Source organism: Salvia splendens, unplaced genomic scaffold (assembly GCF_004379255.2).
Source record: "Salvia splendens isolate huo1 unplaced genomic scaffold, SspV2 ctg1177, whole genome shotgun sequence".
NCBI classification, from domain to species: domain Eukaryota; kingdom Viridiplantae; phylum Streptophyta; class Magnoliopsida; order Lamiales; family Lamiaceae; genus Salvia; species Salvia splendens.
The window spans coordinates 1-12,291 of NW_024598730.1; the positions used below are offsets into that span (position 1 = coordinate 1).

At 40.7% G+C, this 12,291-nt stretch overlaps 1 protein-coding gene and 1 pseudogene across 2 annotated transcripts; one reads left to right on the plus strand and one right to left on the minus strand.

Annotated features, from left to right (window-relative positions):
• The first annotated feature begins 3,790 nt into the window (after positions 1-3,790).
• LOC121788905 lies at positions 3,791-8,223 on the plus strand. Of its 2 annotated transcripts, none has more exons than XM_042187501.1 (3): positions 3,791-4,112; positions 4,175-5,143; positions 7,923-8,223. In XM_042187501.1, exons 1-2 carry the CDS (start codon positions 3,849-3,851, stop codon positions 5,141-5,143), a joined length of 1,233 nt encoding a protein of 410 aa, XP_042043435.1. In that variant the 5' UTR covers positions 3,791-3,848; the 3' UTR covers positions 7,923-8,223. The 2 variants fall into 2 exon arrangements, with proteins under 2 accessions (XP_042043435.1, XP_042043434.1); XM_042187500.1 differs by lacking the exon at positions 7,923-8,223 and adding an exon at positions 6,983-7,252.
• On the minus strand, positions 7,759-9,133 carry LOC121788908 (annotated as a pseudogene).
• Between the last annotated feature and the right edge of the window lie 3,158 nt (positions 9,134-12,291).

A 12,291-nucleotide genomic window follows, 5' to 3' on the forward strand; every position in this document is an offset into this window, starting at 1 on the left:
TTGGCCACTGGACTGCATTCGGAGGGCGTTGGTGTACAAGCCCGAAAATCGAGAGACCCCTTGCCGGATTCGGTCCCACCCCTTCCGGCACTCCTCCAAGCTGCGTGGCCTCCCCTCGGGGCAAAATGCCTTGTAGGCTGCTGATATCTTAGCCCACAAGTTGACGATCCCCTGATTGTTCGAGGCGAGGGGATCATCACAAACACTCACCCACACCTTGGACAGCGCGACGTTCTCCGCGTCCGTCCACTTCCTCCGTGCCGAGCTGTCGTCACCAGCTAGCTGCGACGACTCGCCGACCACCCTCTTCCCCTTCTTCTTCTTGGGCGCGCCCCGACTCCGCCCTACTCCCCTTGTTTGAACGGGAGTGTCCTCATCTCCGAGATCTAGTCTTAACTCCTCTAAAGAGAAGGTCTCAAACCCAGTGAACTGCGTCTCCGCTGGGGTCGATGTGTGCGAAGCAGCAATAGCAAAATCAAGACTGGGGCGATAGATGTTGTCCCCCCCCGGCATCCCCGGGTACCCCTGCGTCCCCTGCATCCCCGAGTACCCTGGCGTCATCTGCATCCCGGGTGTCCACCCCGGCATCATCGGCATAGGGGGTTGCATTCCCAGTCCCCCCTGCCCGCCCGGAACCGCCGGCTCGCCCTGCATCACCGGACCCCCCGGCATCCCCTGCCATCCCAGCATACCACCCCCGGATGCCACCCCAGGCATCATCTGCTGCCAAGGGTAGTAGTACCCGGGCATCGGACCCCGTCCACCTCCCGCGGGACCGTCGGAGTTTGAGACCCGCTCATCCATGGAGTAGGTTCGTTGTTGTGCTCCATTTCGCGTTGTTGCTCTTGTACAAAAATTAAGATAGAGAAAGTACTCGTAAAAACAAGTGGTGCAAATGAAAATGATGTCCAAATCGCGTATACATAGTGTTTCAAAAATTAAATATAAAAAAATCTCGCTCGCCGATCTGGAGCCTGCAATGGCGGCCACGAGATCGGCAAGCGCATCGCGGAGCGCTCGGGAATCGGCGTGCGCTCGCCGATTTGGTGCTTGCTAGCTGCAATGGTTCGGCGAGCGCCAAGAATCGGCTAGCCAGTGCGCTCGCCGCTATTGGAGATGCTCTTACTTTGTAAAAAATGAAATTTTGCGATTGCTAAAAACTTAAAATTAAAATAATATTAAATAATTAGTACATATATCATTTTAACACAAATGCGATACAGCTTTTAATATGCTCCAGCCTCCAGGGGTATAAATAATAAGGCCATCCGCAACGCTGTCTCTTATCCGTCTCTTAACCGTCTCATCTCTTCACTATTCATGGTCTTCATTGTACTTTTCATCCCATCTCCTAACTAAGAGACAACACCTGCAACCCTCCATCTCTTAACCGTATCTTAACCATTTCATCCCTTAACTATTAATTCAATTTCATTTTTTAATTTTATTCCAACAAATTCAATTAATAAAAACACAATTCATTAAATTAAATAAAATAAAATTACAACTTAAAATTCTAAAAAAATTTAAAAACACATAATTAAAATCCTAAAAAATATTAAAAATACATAATTTAATTTTCTTCCGCGCACTCTACTGGTTGCTAAAGTTTGCCCAAATGTGCTCCATTAGATCATCTTGGAGTTGGACGTGGGCGGTAAAATCACGTGTCCTTGCCCGAATAGACAACCGATCTTGCATAGACGAATGCACTCCACTGCGAGGCGGACTACTTGCGGTAGAGCTTCCCGGGTTTCAGGGTCGAACCAATTTTCCACCTGAGGTCCTTCGTCCGCGACAATCATGTTGTGCAAGATTATACACGTATAAATGATGTCGACCATATTCTCCATAAACCACGTACGAGCCGGGGCTTTGATAATGTTGAAGCGAGCTTGGAGAACCCCGAACGGTCTCTCCACATCCTTGCGAGCTACCTCTTGCTTCTGCGCAAAAAGAGCCTGTTTTTCGTTCACCGGCCTGTTGAACGTCTTCACGAAGTTTGGCCACTTCGGGTAGATGCCGTTGGCAAGATAGTACCACATTTTATACTGCCGGTTGTTAGCGATGAAGTTGATGGCCGGCGCATTACCATTCAAAACTTCGGTGAAGAGGTCGGATTGGTTGAGCACGTTGACGTCGTTGTTCGACCCGGGGACCCCGAAATACGCATGCTAAATCCATAGCCGGTAGTCGGCAACGGTCTCGAGTATAACGGTGGGGTGGGTGCCTTTGTGGCCGCTCGTGTATGACCCCCTCCACGCCACAAGACAATTCTTCCATTGCCAATGTATGCAATCGATGCTGCCAAGCATCTCGGGGAATCCATGCACTTCTTCGTGAAGTCGGAGCAGAAACTGACAATCTGCCGTGCTTGGCCTCCGAAGAAATTCGTCAGTGAAGGCTGCCTGGACGCCTTTGCAGAAGTTTATCACACACATTCTCCCAGTGCTTTCCCCAATGTACAGGTATTCGTCGAATACATCCGCTGTTTGTCCAGTAGCAAGCTGACGGATTGCTGCAGTACATTTCTGCAGCGTCGTGTGACTGAGACGACCTACGGCGTCGAACCCTTCTTGGAAGAACTCTTCCCGGGCTGCCAACGTATTTGCGATGTGCATAAATAGTCGTTTCCACATGCGGAAACGGCGACGGAAGTAGGTCTCTCTCCATAACGGGTTGTCACAAAAGTAGTCGCGTACCAACCTTGCGGCGGCTTCTTCCCAGTTACGATGGATGTAAGTCCGGGATCGCCTTGGAGGCGCCGCGGCTTCCTCCTCCTCCCGACGTCGATCTTCTGCTAGCGATTCTTCCATTATGCGACACATTTGCTCAAATGGATCCATAAATGATTTAAATTTGGGAGAAGAATAATGTTTTTGAGATGAAAATTAGAGAGGAAAGAGATATGATTTGAGAAGAATAGATGTGTGCTTGTGTGTATAAATGAGAATGAAAGAGGAGTATTTATAGAATAAAAAAGGAAAATAAAAAATAAAAAAAATTACCGTTCAACGCTAAAAAACGGTAACATTACCGTTATAATTTTTTTATTAAAATCGAATTTAAAAAAATAATTTATTGCGTCAACGTGACGACGCCCACTCGCGGGCAGACGAGTGGGCGTCACGCCTAGCGCCAGCGGGCAACGTGGCGCTGGCGCGTGGCGAGCTATCGCGCGAACCGTCCCTCCGGGACGAGACGCTCGGCGAGACGGGACCGGGATAGAAGGCTGCAACGATGTCTCGCAGCCGTCTCGTCTCTCCGAGACGAGACTGAGACACCCGCGAAACAGCGTTGCGGATGCTCTAATAACACGACGGTGCATGCACCTAAAATGAGAGAAATGAAATGAATAGAAAGAGATGAGAGATAAATATAAATTCACGGAACTCATCACTGAGCATCATTTAAAATATGACCCTTAATCCTCTATGAATAGACAAGGGTGTGCAGGTAAATTATAGGTATGTAAAGGTAAATCGCAGGTCTGTCAATTTGTAGAGAGGTGTGCGGGCTTCAAGATGATCAGACAAAAATACCCTTCAAGTTATTTGAGCATTTTCATTTGAAAAATGGCTAAAAAAATCTAATTAGTGATTGTATATTTTGTTATGCCTATCTGATGCTATTTTATTTTATTAGGGGTCAGTAGTGCAAGAAATTCAAAAATTAGGATTATTTGGTGCGGTTGACTCTTTAAATTAAGGTAAGTGAGAGCACATATTTGTACTTTCGATATTTAAAATCTAACAAGAATCTGAATTTTGTTGGGCAATCACTTGAGCAATCCAAAAATATAAACCCTTCGAAAACCCCAAACCTAAGTGGTGTTTGCAGTTTGATAAATGGAAGAAAATGAAATCTTGGAACTCTACCACCTTCAATACGCCGATCTAGTGGCGTTGTCGTCCCACCAAATTCCCTCATCAAACGATGAAATGCAACGCCTCGCATCCATTTCCATATCGATAATGCAAAGCCTCGGCCGTAACGGGCCGGGCCTTCTCTCCATTACCGGTGTTCCTGCAGCCCAAACCTCCCAAACTCTGCTCCCTTTGGCCCGAAAGCTCGCTCTTCTCAGAAACGATGATCGGAAAAGGATTCTCAAGGTAATAATCAAACCTTTACTTATTTCATTGACTAGATCTTAATTTCTTAAGCAACCTCGTAGGATCATAATCTGGGGAGCGATGTTCCGTTGAAGGATTTGTATAGAACCGTGTCTTCTTTTGCAATGCAAATGAAGTATGATGATGAATTCAAATTTGGATTTGGGGATAGGGCAGTGTCTAAAGAGGTTGAATCAGGGGAATTTAAGGATCTAGGGTTTGCATTTCGAGAATTAGGGTTTTGTATGATGGAATTGGGGCTTTGTCTTGCTCGAGTTTGTGATCAACAAATTGGTGGGTGTGAGCTGGAACAGAGCTTATTGCAGAGTGGTACAGCGAAAGGGCGGTTGATACATTATCACTCTGTTGTTGATAATGCCGCCATCAATGAGGCGGAGAATAGGAAGCGCCGTAGCAGGGTTAGTTTGGGGGAGAATTGTAAATCTGATTATGGTGACGATGGTAACTCAAAGCTGTGGCAGCAGTGGCATTACGATTATGGGATTTTTACGATTTTGACAATGCCTATGTTTATGTTGTCGAATGAAAGTGATGAGCGAGAGTGCGACTCTCCTAGTGGCCATACGTACCTGCAAGTCTTTCATCCTGAGATGAACCGTGTGGTTATGGTGAAGGCGCCACGAGGGAGTTTTATTGTTCAGGTGGGAGAATCAGCAGATGTGTTATCACGGGGGAGGCTTAGAGCTACCCTCCATAGTGTTTCAAGACCGGACAAGATGGAGAATTTGAGCAGGGAGACTTTTGTTATATTTCTACAGCCGGCATGGAGCAAGACGTTTTCACTTGCAAACTACCCCGATGAACATTTAAGATTAGGAGGTCAGGGTACAGAGCTACGTGACGAGGAAACTTGTAGTGCTAGGCATGAATTGAATGGATTGGCTCGGAAAATTCAGGAGATTGTTCCTCCCCTGTCTTCACGCTTGCGCGATGGGATGACATTTGTAGAATTCGCGAAAGAAACTACAAAGCAATACTATGGTGGTAAAGGTTTGCAGGCTAACAGATAGGTAAGTAACTCTCTTCATACTAATGCGAGTGACAACAACCGAATCTAAAATAGGAATATTATCGCATCAGTTTCTATTGCTTCGGATGTATTTTGGCTTCAAAGAGAAGTTATGCCAGCAGGCTTCCATCTCTTATGATCTCTTTGAATTTTTTTGAACTTATCTTTGACAAAAGTGATTTTCTTCCCTGAATCATTTGCCAAATTGCTGCATTTTATAAACTCTTGTTCCATCTCTTGAAATTGTTTATACTCCTTGGACATGTGTGGATATGCACCTGCAAAAAAATGGTAAAATGTGGCATGTATACATCCTTCCGCCATTGCCACAATTCGTTGACATGATCAATTTTTTTAATACCAAAACCTTCAATATATGACGACAAAAAATACTTTTGCTCTCGAATTTCTTGCTATTGCACTCAAAATAGCCCCCAGGCCGATGCTCAATAATGAAATGTACCTCGTTGGGAGAGGGATACTTGCTCGATGTACGTATCTGAGTAATATCATATCTATGATCTATCCATTGCACTACTATCAGACTCCAACAAAATGAGATTGCAATTCCAAATCTTCTTCACTGTTTCTGAAGTAGCTCCATAATATTATTAGTGTACACCTTAGCAAATTGTGATTCGCACTTAAACTGAATCACAATTTGATACAATTTGCTAAGGTGTACGCTAATAATATTATGGAGCTACTTCAAAAACAAGTATCTCATTTTGTTGAAGTATGATAGTAGTGCAATGGATAGATCAGTGTTGTCAAAATGTCGTTCGGGTCGCTCGGGTCGCCCGGGTAGCCTGGGTCGAGACCATCACCGCCCCAACATGGGTGGGTTGATCGAGATACAGGGTCGCCGCTGGGTCGCCTGGGTCGAGTGGGTCGCCTGGGTCGCCCTAAACACATGTTATCTCTGATTTTCTCAAATCTCTCACATGTTTTCTGTCTCTCTCAATCACAATTCTCTATATATATGCATGCACCACATCAAACTTTTCAAACCTACTTTCTACACTTTAGAATTCGGCCTCTTCACTCCTAAACAAATAAACAATTCAAAGATCTTTTGCTGCCACCCTTCATATATTCCTTTGTTTTGATATTTTCAGACAATGGTTTCAATTATCTATTGTGTTATGACTTATGAATTGTTTTGATATTTTGATCATTTCTATTTTCCATTTTATCTCTATTCACATGAATTGCGTCTACATTTATATTATTTGATGTATTATAAACATTAGAGCAATATATTTATTTTATTTAATATTAAAAGGCAAAAAAATTAACCTAGCTTTGTGGGTCTCTCGACCCCGTCGACTCATCGACCCGCGACCCGAATTTTCACCTCATCGACCCGGTGCGCCCCGCGACCCTAACAACACTGGGATAGATATGATATTACTAAGACACATACATCCATACATTGAGCAAGTATCCCTCTCCCAACGAGGTACAATTCATTGTTGAGCATCCACCTACTGGGGCTATTTTGAGTGCAATTGCAAGAAATTCGAGAGGAAAAGTATTTTGTGTTGTCATCAATTAAAGGTTTTGGTATTCAAAAAATTAATCATGTCAACGAAAATTATATTTTGTGGCGATGGCGGAAGGATGCATAAATACCACATTTTAGCATTTCTTTTGCAGGTGCATATCCACACTTGTCCAAGGAGTATAAACAATTTCAAGAGATGAAACAAGAGTTATATAAAATGCAGCAATTGATTCGGGGGAGAAAATCTGTTTTGTCAAAAATAAATTCAAAGAGATGGAAGCCAAAATACATTTGAAGCAATAGAAATTGATGAAGGTGATATTCCTATTTTAGATCCGGTTGTTGTCACTCGCAAAAGGATTGTTCAATTTAAAGATCCAGCTGAAAATAGGAAAGGTCGTGGTCGAAGTGGAGGTTGTGGCCATTCTAGTTTTTGCATTATAAGTTTAGTTGGTGGTATGGAATTTGAATTGGTTACTTGAGACTTTTCTGATATGCTTTGTTTAGTTTGACAGAAACAATTTATTTTTGTCTTGGAAATCGAAACATTTGTTTTTCCATATGTTATTGATATCACAGTTTAAGTAATTTGGTCTTGATATCTTTGGAAGAGTGTACCTAAAGTTTTATTGATGTTCTTTTGAATATCAGTTTACTGCTTTTGTGTTTACAGGAAAAAAGCTAAGAATGAATTCATTTTTGCATTTGTTGAAACAAGTATTGTGTGGAGTACATAATATAGACTGGGGGAGTTGATACAGATCCTCTGCTAAAGCCTCTATCCCACTATATACCTCATGCATCCATATCTATCATCCACTACACACCCTAAACTGCATGCCAATTGCCACAACTCCATTTTACCCTCATCCTCTTCCTCACCAAGGCCAAGACGTGATGTTAGACGTCCACGTTGGAAGATTACGTTTAGATTTGCCTATCTTTGTATTTTTATTAATTAAATGTAATAGAGTCAGGCGAAGTATAAGCCCCTTTCAGGGTTTTCTTTGTCGGTTCTTTTCCAGATTGCATAAAAGGGTCCTTAGATTTTCTATTTAAACTCTTGCGAAGGCCATTAATTTTTATCAGCAATAGAAAGTATCGTTCACTTATCTATCTCCCTCCCTCTTATCTCTCTCTTTATTACCTATTCCTCTGCTACCGATCGCAACCACCTGACCTCTGCTAGCAGTAACATTGTCTCGAGCAATCAAGAGATGCTTGCTCTCAAACGAGATCTTCACTGGAAAATTGTATCCGTTTACATCCACAGGTGATGCTGAAGATGAAGAGCAGGCACGTGGGAAACACCTTCACCAAGAAGCGTGATGTAGATTAGAGAATTGTTGTAATTTATGGTATGTGCTGATGTGGTGGTAGATGTTGTGGCCGGGGAGGGACTTGTAGGCGGTACGAGATGTGGACGCAGGGCGTGAGCATGAGCTGCACCATCTTGTATAAATTTTAATATAGGTGTGTGCTTCTAAAATTTATTATGGCGTGAGCTGCACCATCTTGTATCTGACCAAGTAACATGAACATGGTATTATTTGGAAAGCCGAAGACGAAACAATGACGAGATATTGATTAATATACTTACAAGTTGAATATGGTCTCGCAAAACATGAATCTGGTTGTAGCATTTTTCAAAATTTATCCACCAATAGGAGTTTTAATTTTATTCCGGCTCTAATTTTAATAAATATGAGATGAAACGGTTAGTGCAATGAAGTCTCATTTTTATACAATTAATTTTATAAATAAATTGAGTGCAATGAGTTATAGAATGTGAGAGTAATAACAAGACAGCGATCTGAAAGAAAAGCAATGCAACATATCAAACTAAAAACAATGCAATAATACAATCAATTTCTACTACCAATACATTTAATTACTACTTTTGATAATTGTAAGAAAATGTAGAGGATGTCCAAGTAGAGCATAATCGAAGCCCAAATGTATTGGTTGTAGGTGTACCGATCGGACAAAGTATACGTATCGATTATGATGTAGGAACAAAGGAGGAGTATGAAATGCCCGTTGTACAACATTGTGGAGATTTTTCCCAATGGGAAAAAGATTTGCACAACCACAAACACGAACATTATATGTCTTTAGTCAAGTCAAGACTTCAGTAATACAAGAAATATCTTGACCTGGAATATGATCACAAAGGGAATGAGGAAGATGAAGTCTTCGCCTCTCCTCGCTGCCCAAAATGTGTACAGCGTAAGAGATACCACCACGGCCAGTGTCGCGGCCGCTTCCTCTATTATTATCATCGTTGGTTTTGGTGATAGATTAGATTAGATATGAAAGAAGTAAAAATGATGGATTTGATTTACTTGATTCATCTCAAAGTGAATACTCACCACTAATGAATGACACTACAAGGCCAGCAAGTAGTCCTATAAAGAGTGTAAATATGCAAAGCAAAATGAAGTTGATGGGATGGTCATCTTGGAGAGCATAGAGCAACCCCATAACTGCGACATAAAAATCATACTAATGTGAGTTCAGACGTGCATCGACACATATTAAAATTAAACGCTCTTATTTAAGAAAAAATAAAGTTTCTCACCAATGAAAACAGCTATTAAGATGACTGCGTAAACAGCCCAGCCGGCCCAAGTGGTTCCGAAGAAAAGAGCAACGGATTGGTGGTCCGCGACGAAGGCTGCAACCGGATGGTGGCAATGAGTTGAACGGCGAGGATTGCGTATACTTTACGAATAAATGCCCATCGCAGCTGTGGGTTTTCTTCCATAAATGAAGACAAGAGAGCCGCCTCAATATCATCACCTCTCTCGTTCGACATTTTCACCACTGATCAATGGAGTATTTCCTTCTGATGTTTTAAGAGCATGAATTCAGAATATATATAGCCAGAATAAAAATTAATTTGCTAGCACAGCTAATGTGAACCTCCAAATTAATTAATGCATAACTATATATTAGAATAATATATTGAATGTTGGTCCTACAATACAAGGGCTATAACCACTTTTCAATTATATATCAATATTTTGTACTCCTAGTAGTTAGTATACGAGCAAATTACTTTAAGAGTTGAGACCTTTTCATACTTGAGTTGAGACCTTTTCATACTTGAGTTTCGACCTTAAACTATCTTATTTTCAGAATCAAAAGGATCTCAATTCTAAATTTGACATGTATGAAAACATTGATGCATTAGATATCTAATTTGAGTTATTGTCACTAGTTGTTTTAAATTTGACTCTATGAAAACAAAACTGTAACAACCCAAATATTCCGCATAGAGGCGCGTGTTGCCAAGCATGATTTTGATTAATCACGTGAAAGAACATGAAATATTGGAAATTTTATGAAATCCAACTTCCAATCATTTACACGAATTCAACTAATTCAAGCCATTTCAGATCTTTATATATCGTGTGATAATAATTTATTTGAGCGAGTTGTGTAATAAATAGTCTAACTCAGCATAGTTCATATGGAGACATGGTTGGAACTAGTGCTGGGGAAAAATATCGAAAAAATGATATATCGCTCGTATAGTATTGAAAATTATCGAAAAATTATCGAATTTTCGGTATATCGTAATTTTCGATACGATACGATACGATACCATATCGTAAGTTTTCGATACGATAACGATATGAATTTCCTTATATCGCGATATATCGTTTTATATCGAATATACGATATATATCGATATTTTCGATATACCGAATTATAATGAAAATCAATACATATTGAATTATCGATATATACCGTATATATCGAAATATATTGAAATTCAATACATATTGAAATTATATTTTTTGATATACAGGTATTTGAAACGGTACGATATTTCAGTATATCGTATCGATCTTTGATATATCGTTCTGAACGGTATATCGAATTTCGGTACGATAGATTGAAATATCGATACGGTAATGATATTGATATTATCCATATCAAAAGTTCGATATATCAAAATTTTCGATACGATAACGATATGAAATTCTTTCATATCGATATTTTCGATACGATACACGATTCAACACTTTCGATACGATACACGATTCAACATTTTCGATATATCGTATCGACCCGGCTCTAGTTGGAACTTGGAAGTTCCTAATTCAATTTGATGCTCCCTATGTTCCACAAGAATATGCACTTTTGATTGGATATGGATTTTAATGTACAATTAGTAAAGTAAGAGATATGTGTAAAGAAAAGGTAATTAAAGTATTTTTAGTGGAGAATGGGTCACACCTCATTAGAGAGAAAAAAGTTTTCAAAATTAGAAAATGCATATTCTTGTGAAACGGACTAAAAAGGAAATAGTGCATATTCTTGTAAAACGAAGAGAGTATGTTCTTTGCCTCTCTCAACATTGTAACAACCAATATATTAATATTAAACTAGATATATATGCACATGTGGCATGTATTTATAGTGATGAGAACACAATCAACTGAAAAAGAATAAAAAAGGACCCAAATAGTTGTCAATAATTCAACTTCAATCATCTACACAAATCAAGATTCAACCCTCCCTTCATCTACACTCACAAGGTAAACTTTCTACACTTATCCATATAAGGTTTTTTCAACCACATTTTAACTATCAGCATCTTTGAATAGTGCCAACAAATGAAGGAAGAGGTTGAGGATATCCAAATATAGACAAACCGTAGCCAATATGAACTCGTCGTAGCTGAAACGCTTGATCAGATCATCGGTGTCATACACAATGTAATCACAGAAGATTATGGATACCAAACACCCATAAATCATGTCACTAGTCTTACCAAGAGGGAACATAATCTGCACCACCATCCAATGTTTTTTTAATTGTAATCACAACATATATAGTTGATGTTGAATAAGTGAGATATGAATATGTTAAAAGACTATTTCTCTCAACGAAGATTACTTGATTGATCACGTACGAAACACACACAATTCCGACGCCCCACGAATAGGGTCGGCGGTTACTCTCTCTCGACTGGCGCGGAGGCTCCCTCCGTCGGCAGTTAAACTAGGGTTTGTTGTATTACACAAGTAATTTGGGCAAATAATTCTTCATTAATTGCAAGACGGAATTAATGAATGCCCTATATATAATCTAAGGACCCTAGAGTTGGTTCGACTTAATCCTATTCATCGGAAAAAAACCAACAAAGAAAACCCGACGGAGCTTATAATTCGCTCAAATTAAATAATACGTTCAGCACAAAAATAAAATAATAAAAACATAAGGAAACAAAGGTCCGACTCTAAATAAGGAAATAAACTAAACTGCACTTTCTTGACGACGACGATCGCCTATTTGGTGACGTAGTTGTGTAGACGCTCCAGTGGCTTCAGCCCCTTTCTCGGACGGAGCTTCCTTCCTTCCACCACTACCTCGTTTATCCTATCTTCCACGTGTTCCCCCAGATCCTCCTCACTTGGTGGCGTCGGCTCCATTGGTGCCTCCGACGACACCTCTTCCCTTCGTGCTTCCTTCTCTTAGTCAACCGGTGTGATAGGTGTGCTCGTAACAACTCCCCCTCCCTTAGAAACCTCCTTGTCCTTAAGGGGAAGATCAGGAAATCGCTTACAGATCAGCGACAATGACTAAACTTATTTTAACACAAGAAAATTCCCGCAAGTGTACGGGGC